A 12,262-nucleotide genomic window follows, 5' to 3' on the forward strand; every position below is an offset into this window, starting at 1 on the left:
GGATTTTGTGGAAAAAGAAAAAGAATTGTGATTAGCCAATTATTATTATTTTATTATTTTTAAAAATAATAAAATAATAATAATTGACTAATTCCAACAAAAAATAATAAAATAATAATAAATAACCCTTTGTAATTCTAGTCAAGTTACCAAAATGTTCTAAATGAATCCCCTGCGAAAATTCGCGTCACCATCTCATGTACACTGACACTAATAAGCTCACCACATCCCCAAATACTCCCCCACCCCCTCCTTCGCTCTCTCTCTCTCCAAAAATCCATTTTCTCCCTCTAGATCAAACACTCATGGCGAAGCGCTCTTCCTCACCCCTCTGGTTCTCTCCTCTCTCATCCCTGCTCCTTCCCAGAGGCGACACGCTCTGGTACATCATTGCTCTATTCTCCATTTTGTCACTCCTCATCCACCACCTCTCTATCTCATCCGTCGCTGCCGACTCACACTTCGAAGGCTTCGACGCCGAAGACGACGAAACCCTAGAAGACGACTCGCTCCGACTCACCGATCTCCCAATCCGATCTTCACCGCCTCCAACCCTAACTCAGTCTGAACCCGAATCCCACCATGGCCCTCCTGATCCAAACCCACCCACGACCGATGATTCATCTCAGCCGGCCGATCTTTCTCCGAAACCCTCATCGACCTCCTTCGATTACTGGGACGAAGACGAATTCGAAGGCCTCCCTGTAGAAGCAACCCCAGAAGCCACAAAAGTAACCGAAACTGCAACTCCTGCGGGTCCTGGTACTGATTCAGAAGCAAGTCCGCAGCCGAAGAATGTTGTTGTTGTTCCCCGATCGTACACAGTTGAGATAGTCTGCGTCTCGTTCTTGATTATGTTTACAATCAATTACTTTATGGGCAAGAGAGAGAATGAGAACATTGCTTTGGCTTGGGCTGCAAAATTTGCGACCAAAGACTCCGTTTTTGAGAAAAATTTCAGTCTGTTGGGGGTTGGCGATGGTGATGACTCGCCGTTGCTGTTGAAAGAAGGAACGAATGTATTCAAGTTTTATGCAAGTGGGCGGCGGTTTTGTCAGGGGTTGTTGGCAACTATGGAACTTCAGAGTCGGCACGATTTGCTATCGAGATTGTACAATATGGTTGTGAGGTGTAGGGATGAGATGACATTTGAGGTTTATATGAATGATGATGCAATGGATCAGGTGGTTTTTGCTTTGGCAAAGAAGAAGGCGGCGAAAACGATGCAGAAAGAGATAAGGGATCTTCAGAGGTTTGCTAGTTTGGTATCCCCACCAAGTAATAGGAAGTGGGTCACAGAGGATTTGGCTGTTATTTCAGAATCGAAGGAGGTGGCCGGAGATTTAATAACTGAGGCAGTGCTTGATCAGGTAAATTTTTTATTTATTTTTGGTTAGGAGGTTGATCAGTTATTGAAATGTTGAACTATTTACTTCTGTGTTATATCATTAGTTCTGATTTTTTTATTATTTGGGTTTCTATTAGTCACTTGCATTCTTGCGCTTTATTGTTTACATTGGTTTGAATTTTAACAAATAGCCCCCAAGGTTGCTTGGTTTGATATGATTTTATCTGTTGTCCAGTCTTAACTGTTGTTCAATGAAATAGTCAGTTGGGAGTGGTGGGGAGAAGAGGCAACTAGTCTTGTAATTTTTAGTGTGTCTAGGCTCTTTAATCGTCATTTGGAACAAGTTCCCATAAATTTCACCAGTTGCTAGCAGAAGCAGAAAGGTGAGGATTTTGTAGTTGTGATTTCATGCAAGCATGTGGTTTTGGGACATAATTACAAGGTAGCACATCCCATCGAATTTGAGAAATATTGACAAATTCTTGTGGAGTCCAAAGAAATGGAATAAAAAAGGTCAACTATTTTAATTTCATCTTAAGCTGTTATGAAATAAGGATCGAATAGGAGTTTATGAGAACAAGAGAAAAATAAATGACAAGAAAAATAAAATAGGCACACACTCAAACGAGACAAGGATTTATGTGGTTTGGTTATGCCAATGTTCACTGGGAGAAGACAGATCAATATTTCACTATAGAAATAAAGAGATATAAGGCTAAGTGGCTCACACCCAAAACCCAATTACACCCATAACTCTCACACACTTTGCTTTGCTTTTATGAGCAAATTCACACTCAATTTTTGGGATGCCTTAGATGCATGAGATACATGGCTATTTATAGCCAAAGGATACCAATTTATGCTTGCTGAGCAAGCATATATCTTGCTGATCACACATGGGCCGGGCTGCTTGGTGACCACGCACAGCTTCTTGATCAATCTACTTGGCTGCCAAGTTGATGAAGCAAGGAATGATGTAAATGGGTGATGTAAATGCTGACATCAGAAGTGAGCCACAAAAGTCAACACAAGTATACTAACAGGATGAAAAAGGAGCGGTTTGAGGACTTGGAGATGCAAACCTCTTAGTTCGGGGAATTGGTTTTGGGACTACCTCAACTCATGGAGCGGATGGACATGATTTATTGAACGATATTTATAGCAATGAATTTAGGAGTAGTTGAATTGCATATCTGAGTAATATAATGGGTAATTTAAATTTTAATTGAAGTTATGTAATTATTCATTTATTGCACTTTATTATGGGATTTTTAGTAGTATCAAGGGAAAGGGATTGGTTAGAATTACTTTGCTTTCCACAACCCTTCCCCTCCTTACTAAGAGTATCCTCAAGAAGTGGAGCTTTCTCTCTTCCCAATCCGTTGGTGTAAGAAGAAACAAATAAGAATGGTGCATTCGAGTTGTGGGAGAGAAGGAATATTACAATTGAGAAAAATAATTATTCAAATTAATAAGTTTTGCTCCATTTATTCAATATCAGCAGATTGGATGTTTGATTGTATTGGATGATATCATATATCGTTGTTGATGTTTAACTTGTGTTGAAAGCATGATAAAGGATGAATATGACGTAGTTAATTGTCTGCCCTACTTCTTGCTTGATTGGGGACTATGTGGCTATGTTGCTTTGTCGTGGTCTCAAATGCACCGACACTTCACCTAGGGGGGTGCCGTGGCAGTGTCGGACACTGGACACGTGTCGGACACGGCTAGGAGTGTTCTGAAATTTAAATATTTTATTTTTTCTAGGACACGGCTTAGACGGTAATGACACGTTCTGGACACTTGTGGGGTAATTATTATTACTTTTTATTTTTGTGATGTGAAGGGTTCAAGGTGTAATAATAATGTAACTGGCTAAATAGAATTTCTTTCTCCCTATTACTTTTAAGTTCAAGTTGAAGAAATCGACAAAAAGTTGATTAAATAGTTACATGGGGAAGTAGCTTCTCTCCCCCCCACCTAATAAACAAAAAAGAACCGGGATCATAACTACACTGGAGGCAAAGGAGGAATATTAGATATTGATATGATTAAGATATATCTTTGAAAATATTGGTCATTTAGTTTAATGAAAAAATGTACAATGCGAGCACATTATGTAGTGTTGACATTGAACTGGCTAAATAGAATTTCTTTCTCTTACTTTTAAGTTCAAGTTGAAGAAATTGACAAAAAGTTGATTAAATAGTTACTTGGGGAAGTAGCTTCTCTCTCCCCCACTTAAGAAACAAAAAAGAACCAGGGTCATAAATACACTGGAGGCAAAGGAGGAATATTAGATATTGATATGATTAAGATATATCTTTGAAAATATTGGTCATTTAGTTTAATGAAAAATGTACAATGAGAGCACTTTATGTAGTGTAGACATTGAGGTTAAGTAACATTAGATTAGATTATATCGAGTTTTATGAAAAGTGTTATTTAGAAATTTGAGTCTTAATGAACATATTGATAAAAAAGTAGAAAACAAGAACAAAGAGAGATGAGAATCCCTCACTGACAATGCATATAGGTCACCATTCAATAAACTTTTAGTTATAATAAACGTGTGTTGATCTTCCCAAAAAAAAAAAAAAAAATAATAATAATAATAAAGTAGTTCTCAAATTCTTATTTAAGTGATGGCATTCTTATTTGGACAACAACTTCGGATAATTATGGGTCGACAAATAACCAAATGGATGGAAATGTCTAGTTTTAATAGATGTGGTAACTTTAATGGAAAACTTGATTTAACATGCACTAGGGTTCTTCAAATAAGAGAGAAAAAGGAAGAGAGAAGGGAATAAGAGAACAAGAAACGTTTCAAGGGGAAGGGCCAAAAGTGTTTTCTGATTCTCGATCTTCTTTGGACCAAGCATCCTCTCTGGCATGACCCTCACGGGCTATGTCACATGGACTCGGGTACGGGCGTTGGACACAGGTATATATCCATGCGTCGGACGTGTCAAATCTCCAAACAGAAGAACACACAAACACGGCTAAAATTACATTTTATTAATTATTTTATTTTATTTTCTAGAGTAAAGTAGTGCTTTTATCTAATATTTTTTTTTGATAAGTAAAATGGTAAAAATTAAAGGGACTTCACAATCAAGCCCAAGCCCGGATCGGGCGCGCGAGCGTGTGGTAAACGGTTTGGACCCATGCTTGCTTTGGTCCTCTCCCTCTTAAAAACTTGGATGCCTTTGGGCCCGTAGTGTTTTTATCTAATATAATGATTAATATAGGCATTTAACTTATTTTAAAGTAACAATATAATGTAATTGAATGATTGGATATACTTTTTAAGTACATGTTTAACCGAAAGTGTCGGATACATATCCCATACCCATGTCCGAGGGATACGTGTCCAACACGGGTACTTCACTACTTTTGAAGAGTCCATGTAACAGAGCTCACGGGCTTGTGCACGTCCCTCATTTTGGTTGGTTAGTGGGGAGCGGGTATGTACTTTGATCCAGAAAGGAGGTTTGGGAATCAGAAGACTGATGTCTTTCAATAAGGATTTGTTGGGAAAGTATCTTTAGAGATTTGGAATGGAAAGGCACATACTTTGGAGGAGGGTGATTGAGAGCAGATTTAGGGAGGCAAGAGGAGGATAGTGCTTTTCTGAGGCTAGAGTACCTAGCGGAGTTGGGGTTTGGAAACTCATCCGTAAGTGGTGGGATGAATTTTCCAAACACACATATTTCGAGTTAGGGATGGTAGGTGATCCGTTTTTGGTAGGATACTTGGTGTAGTGATCTTCCTCTTGCCCTCATCTTTCCTAGATTTTTCCTAATTGCTATAGATAGATATGCCATGGTGGTCGACTGTTTTCGTCTCGATGGTGGGAGTACGGTTTGGGATGTTTTTTTCTCGAGGCATTTCTAGGATTGGGAAATCGGGGATGCTATTGGTGTTTTTGAGTTGCTTTATTACCAGGAGATTGTGGGGGAGGTTTCTGACCTTTGTGTGTGGACTCCCTCTCCACAAGGTTGCTTTGATGTTCGGTCTTTTTATCGCTGTTTTTCGGATGTTCTGGTTCCGCCCTTTCCATGGAGGGCTATTTGGCATTTGAAGGCCCCTCTCAGAGTGGCTTTTTTTGCTTGGACATCCATCTTCGGGAAGATATTGACGCAGGATAACCTCAATAGGAGGAATCTGATTGTGGTTAATTGGTGTTGCTTGTGTAAGAATGATGAGGAAACGGTTGATCTTCTTCTTTTGCATTGTCTCGTGGCTCGAGATTGTTGGAGTTTGTTGTTGGGCTTGTTTGGGGTTCACTGGGTTATGCCCAGATCTTCCAGAGGCTTGGAGAGGGTGTATTGTGGGGGCCCAAGCACGTGATTTTTGGAGGGTCGCACCTTTATGCGTCTGGTGGTGTTTATGGCTTGAAAGGAATAGGGAATCCTTTGAAGGAAAGGAGAATCCTATTGGACAAAGTTCTCCATTATTAGTACTCTTTTTGTTGGGTTTCAGGGGAGTCTTTGAGGGTATAGAGGACCTATTTGGCCTTGTGTAGCTTTTAAGGGATGCGTTCCCCTTTTGAACACATTTTATACAATCTTTACTTATTAAAAAAAAAAAGAAAAAATTTAGACTTATGTGCCGTAACCTCTTCTTTTTTCTTTTTCTCTCTTTTTTTTTTTTCCTCTTATTTTTTAAAATTATTATTATTATTTCATGAATTTAATTTTGTATTTTTTTAAAAAAATTTATTTATTATAATTTTTTTTGCGAATAATGACATATTATTTGAATCTTGATTAATGCACCATTACTCTATGTTACCTGAACTCGCCGGTACCAGCGAGGGTGTTCGTGTTGACACGACACGACACAGACACGGGATATGAGTCTGACCTTTCATATTTGTATTTGGATACGTCTGCTAGACGAACACACGGGATCTGAAGAAGCTCTGAATAAAAAATGGTGGTTGGAGTCTCCATTTAGGGCTTTGAAAGGAAGAAGACGATGACGATTCCTTCTCATGCGTATTTTGCATCGAATAAAGGATCTGCTGGTGTGTTATTCACGCTTGTAACTTTATTTTTGTTCTCTACTTATCCACCAAACAACGAGTATGTTCTTATCATATATATCTCATATGTGTGGGTTCTGGACATATGCTTCGCGAAATGGTTCAACTGACAGTTGTAACCCACCAGCTGTAGCCCACAGTGCAATGGCACTCGTGTAACCCATATGGCCACACATCAATATATGGGTTACAGCCGTATCCCCACAGGCTGTAACCCACAATTTACTATTATTATTATTATTATTATTATTATTTCTTAAGTATTTATAATAGTTACAGCTTTACAATAAATACCCTTTTAATTACTAATAGGCTTTCAAAGGTAACTTATTTTAACAGTCAGTTAAAATTGTCTTTCATTTTAACTAATTATGCCATGCCTACTATATATATATATGTTTCTGTATGCCTTGTCCAAGTACCCGTGTCTGAAATTTGGACACTTTTAATCCGTGTCCCCGTGTCCTATAATTTGATAAATAGAAGGATCCAACCTCTAGACACGCGCCCATGTCCGACACCCGTACCCGAGTCCGGGTAACATAGCCATTACTGCTTTTCTATATTCCGGATTATTGGCTTAATGTTAATGCCCATTAGGCCCTCCCTAAAATAAAATCCTGGTTCCATCACTGTCTGTTAAGATTTGGACTACCTCCACGTCCACCTGGACAAAAAGACCCAAAGTAGTAGCTTTACAATTTTCTCGGGGAGAGGCTCATACAAATTATCTTCCAACAGGCACTGCCCCAAATAGAGGCTTAGTGGAATAGAAAATGCAGACTACATCCACCTAGAGAGAAAGGGCCTGTAACTGTAACCTGGGATTTAGCTGTGAACTCCTCCTAATATATATCTTGGAAAATTTAACATATGTCTTCTTTGAATCCTCCTCCATTTTTAACTGCTACAGTTGTCTTCTGCTATTATACTAGGAAATTAAATTATACATCTGTGATCTTAATGTTCATTGGACATTGGTGATGGTAGAGAGTAGTGATTAATTAATTTCAGTTTATATTTCTGAGTTTCTTTGATATAAGTTTGGTACTCACTCTGCCATACAGATATGACGATATGTCAAGTTTAGTACCAAATGTTAGAATATGATTTCATATAGGAAGAAAATAAAGAATTTTCTATTACTAGAACTGATATAATTTCTTATAGAGTTCATTGAAGTGAAAAATAGAGAGAATTGAGAATGAGGAGGGGAATGAGGATGAAGAATTCTAAGAGGGAGGGCAGAATCCAAGTCTCTTGATCATAGGAAAGAGATGAGCAAGAGATGTTGAATAGCTCTTTCAGATTGACCTAAGTTGGTATAAAAGGTTTTGTACCTTGGTTACTTGACCTAAAAGGAATGTATAGGAGCGCAATCATTTAAGGTAGGATATCTTGCCTTTGTCCATGCATTCAGTCCATCTTAACTGCCCATGTTTCAGTTCTTAATTTGGAGATTCATTGAAACAAGTTAGTAATTATCCATGAATAAGGATATTTCATTAAGTTTTTCATGATCCAGCATGAAATTACATTACTAAAATAAGGGATCCAAAAATTTGACAACGGTAATATTTATAGCCCTTTTCAAACATATTTAAAAGATAACTAAAGAATCACGTAAAATAAATTATAGAAAAATGCAAATCTGAAGAGTGATTATTTATCACCTACAAAAGAAAATTTACCGAGTGGGATTATATGCAAAGATATGTCCTATCTAAGTCTAAAGTTAAAAAAAAGAGTCAATAATGTGTACAAGTGAACTATTGGATGTTTGGTCTTAATTTACCATGATGAAAGGCCAAAAGCTTGTTTAAAACAAAAGGGGATAATAACATATCAGGTTTTCTTTTTCCTTCCTTTTTTTTTTTTTTTTAAATCTAAATTGAAATAACTTATTAAAAATAGGGCGATTTGCAATAAACCCCCCTTGACTTGTCTCCATTTGCAATAAACCCCCCTTTAGAGTTTTTTTTGCACAAAACTCCCCTCAACCAAACAAGGGGGATGCTCAGCTATTTTTGAGACAAAAATGCCCCTTAATTCTTTATTTTGCTCCTTATTCCTTTATCGGAATTAAAGTTGGATGCTTAGAATTGGGCAGTTGGGATTTGAAGAAGTATGCAACGTTTCAGTGGTAACTTTCCTAGGAAAACACTATTCTCTTGGCTATTAAGGTCTTAAGAGGTTGATTTGTTACTTCATTCGATCTCAACCGACAATAGTTTGAAAACATAAAAATAAATAAAAAGGAAAAAGGTATCAAGTTTTTGTTGGAAGAAAACAGATGGGTCACTTCCATTTTACTCTCTTTTTCCGTCTTATTCGTTGATTACATATATAAATTACTTATAAAATATATATATGTATTATGTATATATAAATTCTATACTAATGACATTTTGGTATGTTTATGGCAGGAATTGTAAAAAAATCATATTAATTATCTGAAAATTTCCCTTTTTCTTTGTTGTATTGAATGTTTGATTTATAATAACATATGTTTTGAATGTTGATTTATATGTTGTAATGCTTTAAAATCCAGAGACTTAAATCTAAATAATTAAGGCTTTCCTTTACGAGAGGTGGTTGAGGATACACACACACATATACATTGGTATATATTTAAAATACATAGATATATTTCTAAACTTAAATCAGCAGGTACTTTCTTACTAAAACACGGATTGATTCGATGATTTAACAAAATGTCTAGAAAATAAAGGAAAGGAGTTGCTGCTCTACTTTCAGTGCCAAAAAAAAAAAAAAAAAAAAAAAAAAAAAAAAAAAAAAAAAAAAAGAACAAATCTAAAGGGGGGTTTATTGCAAATGGAGACAAGTCAAGGGGGGTTTTTCGCAATTTGCCCTTAAAAATATGTAAATTGAAATACAGGAAGAGAATGGATAAGATGCAATTGTGAAAGTGAAATTTGATAAGGAGAAATGTTATAAGAAATTATAAGTGGCTTTGCTTTAGTCCACTATTAATTCCTTTCGGAGCTGAAGTTGTCAGTCATCAAATTTTACTGCCAAGAATCTCTCTAGTGAAACAACTGGAGATGAGGCTCAAGTGATTAGGACTTTGTAGGTTAGTAATGATAATCATCACTCCTAATATTGAGTAAGGAATTGGATATGTCAGGCCCTGCCTCATGTTGTGCTTATATTGTCTTCCCTATACCAGTAGGAGGCATCCCTCTTATCATCGCTGGCCTGACTCTCACGGGCTTGTGCTCGCTCTCCTAATTTCTGGCTATTTCATCTGTCAGGACCCGCCCGCGATATGCAGATATTGTCCGCCTTGTAACCCTCTCGGCGCTCACGGTTTTCAAAACATGTCTACACAAGCAGGAGACATCACCCTTATTAGTGCCAACAACTTCTCCCACCCGGTGGACGTCACAGGATGTGTTGGATCACATCTTTGAAAAAGATTTTGAAATGCAAGTCATGTTTTCAGAAGAGCTTTTCTTATAAATGGGTTTTTATTTTAAGAAGTATATAAGAAAAGACCACTTGAAATAGTGACTTCATAACTAGTTTTTGTAACCATGACCATAAAAATTAGGGAATGTGTTGGGCACCTTAGACCATTTGAAAAAAATGGTCACCACAACCATCAAATGAGATTTTAAAAGCTGTCCGTCGATGGTGGGACTATTCCCTTCGGATACTGACAATCATCCCCAAAGCACGGGGTTGGATTAAGCCCAAGGCAGAGGCTTGATGTCTCCAAGAGTTGGAACACATGATCTCTGGTATCCAACTCAGCTACCTTTTCGGGGCTTCTTTTAGAGGCATTTGAAGGAGACTTTAAAAATGCTAGTGAAAACTGAATGTTATAATATCAAGTAACGTTTCTATATAATGTGTCCGTGGAGCATTTTCATACGTTAATCAGCTTAACACATGAATAGCCTTGGGACAAAGGAATGATTCTAATAGTAAAATTGAAGTGGATTTTTTTAACCTTTTGAATTGATACCTTGAGCCATCTTCCTCAAATTATAAGTAACTAGTATAAGATTCTATCAGACTCGTATCAATGGGGAGTGGGATGGGGCACTGAGGACAAAGTGTTTGCTAACATCTTGTAGTTCATGTTCCATCTTTCATTTTTATGTAGAGTTATACTTTGTCTTTTAGTAGTCATTTGTCCCCCCAAAAAACTGTCTTTTAGTAGTCAAGATGTCATTACAGTTTTGTGCTTCAGTTATAACATCCTATGCTGCAGTACGTTCACAGTTTAGTTCCTCAGTTGACACCCTAAGCTGCAGTGTTTTTAAACATGGTACTGTACCATTTTAATTTTTAATGCTCCCTTAATCCTTTTGGATCAAGTCCTTGGTTTCTAACTAACACTTGTAATTTAAACGTCTTTAGAGCTGTTCATTTGGCATTTCATTTTTTGGCCCAGTTATCTCCGATCTGTGCCCTTACTACCTATTTGACAGTGTGATATAAAATCAAATTCTGTGAAACTTCATGGGGCTCTTGCTCTTTGTAAATATCTTCCCAGATAATTCTCTTTTTAGATTTGTTTTACATGGTTTACATTTGGTTTTATGCAGGTCTTTGGTGACAAAGCTTTTGAGAAATTTGGAAAGGGTTTCATCTCAATGCATTTCTCTGATCAACACTTGAGCACCCAAAAGAAGGTTTTGATGTTCAAGTTTGCTCTCCCTGATGCCGATCATATGGCTGACATGACCCGGTTGGTGGCTCTGGTTCCCTATTACATTGATTTAATTGGGCGATACAAGCTCAGTTCACAGGTAACTCATATGATAATTACCTTTACAGTTGGTCTTCGAACTTGATAATCTTGGTAAATGTTTAAACTGCAATTTGTACAACACAGGCTCGATCAAAAACTGAAGCAGCGAGATTGAAGATTGCCCAGGAGTTGCACAAAGAATATCAAAGGGATAGGCAAGAAGCCATGCAGAAAAGAAAGGCAGAACGGAGAAAAATGGTGGAGGAGGCCGAGGCAAAGCTCAGTGCAGAGTCTATTCGCAAAAAAGAGGCAAAAGAGCGTGCTCGCCAGATGAAGAAGTCGATGCCAAAAGTGAAGATGAGCCGTGCTTAGTTCTGAAATAGCACTTGCGCGTTGTAACTCAGTCCACAATATCCGGTTGGGTTCCCTTTCCTTCCAAGATGATTGTGGATTTTCCTGTGTACTTTTATTTGTTTGCAGTAGTTGACATTACCACAACTTTCTGGCTTTTGAATTCAGTCCACAATTTCCAGTCGGGTTCGCTTTCCTTCCAAGATGATTGTGGATTTTGCCCACTGTGTACTTTATTTGTCCCAATAGTTAGTGTTTTACATTAGCACAACTTTGTGGTTTTTGAATGTAGTCATTTACTGTAATTTTAATGACATCATTGAATATCTTTGTCAAAACTAATGTGGCAATTAAGGTAACAATTGTTGGCTGTTTTCATTTTTTCTGCCAAAATTTGTTATTGCTTATGTAAAACTCTTTTGACTCTAAACTGAGAAACTGTTTTCTATTATTATCTTACATGATTGACCAACCAGGGAGGGGGACTTGAACACGAACGCACTCGTTCGGGAGCTGGACCATTTCACTGTATATAATACTCTAGTTGATTCTAAACTGAGAAATAGTCTTATTTGATTGTTGTAATTATAATTTATTTTAAAATGTCCATGCCTCATTGATTGAAACAGGTGTGCTCTTCTAACTTCAAGATTATACAGAGCAGAGTTGCAATAGAAAGCATTGAAATCCATTGGTGGTTTTGACTTATCAAAAAAAAAAAAAAAAATTCCATTGGTTGTTTGAAATAATTTGGCAAAACATAATCTGACAATAATTAAATGTG

General features: G+C 37.2%; 1 protein-coding gene across 1 annotated transcript; it reads left to right on the plus strand.

The window, feature by feature from the left end:
• Positions 1–227: 227 nt before the first annotated feature.
• On the plus strand, positions 228–11,937 carry LOC132300479 (uncharacterized protein At5g49945-like). Its single transcript, XM_059797573.1, has 3 exons — positions 228–1,370; positions 10,982–11,185; positions 11,272–11,937. Exons 1-3 carry the CDS (start codon positions 306–308, stop codon positions 11,497–11,499), a joined length of 1,497 nt encoding a protein of 498 aa, XP_059653556.1. The 5' UTR covers positions 228–305; the 3' UTR covers positions 11,500–11,937.
• Positions 11,938–12,262: the final 325 nt, after the last annotated feature.

This window comes from Cornus florida, unplaced genomic scaffold (assembly GCF_030987335.1).
Source record: "Cornus florida cultivar Cherokee Brave unplaced genomic scaffold, ASM3098733v1 CherokeeBrave_3.0.0_Hap2_Chr03, whole genome shotgun sequence".
Lineage (NCBI taxonomy): Eukaryota > Viridiplantae > Streptophyta > Magnoliopsida > Cornales > Cornaceae > Cornus > Cornus florida.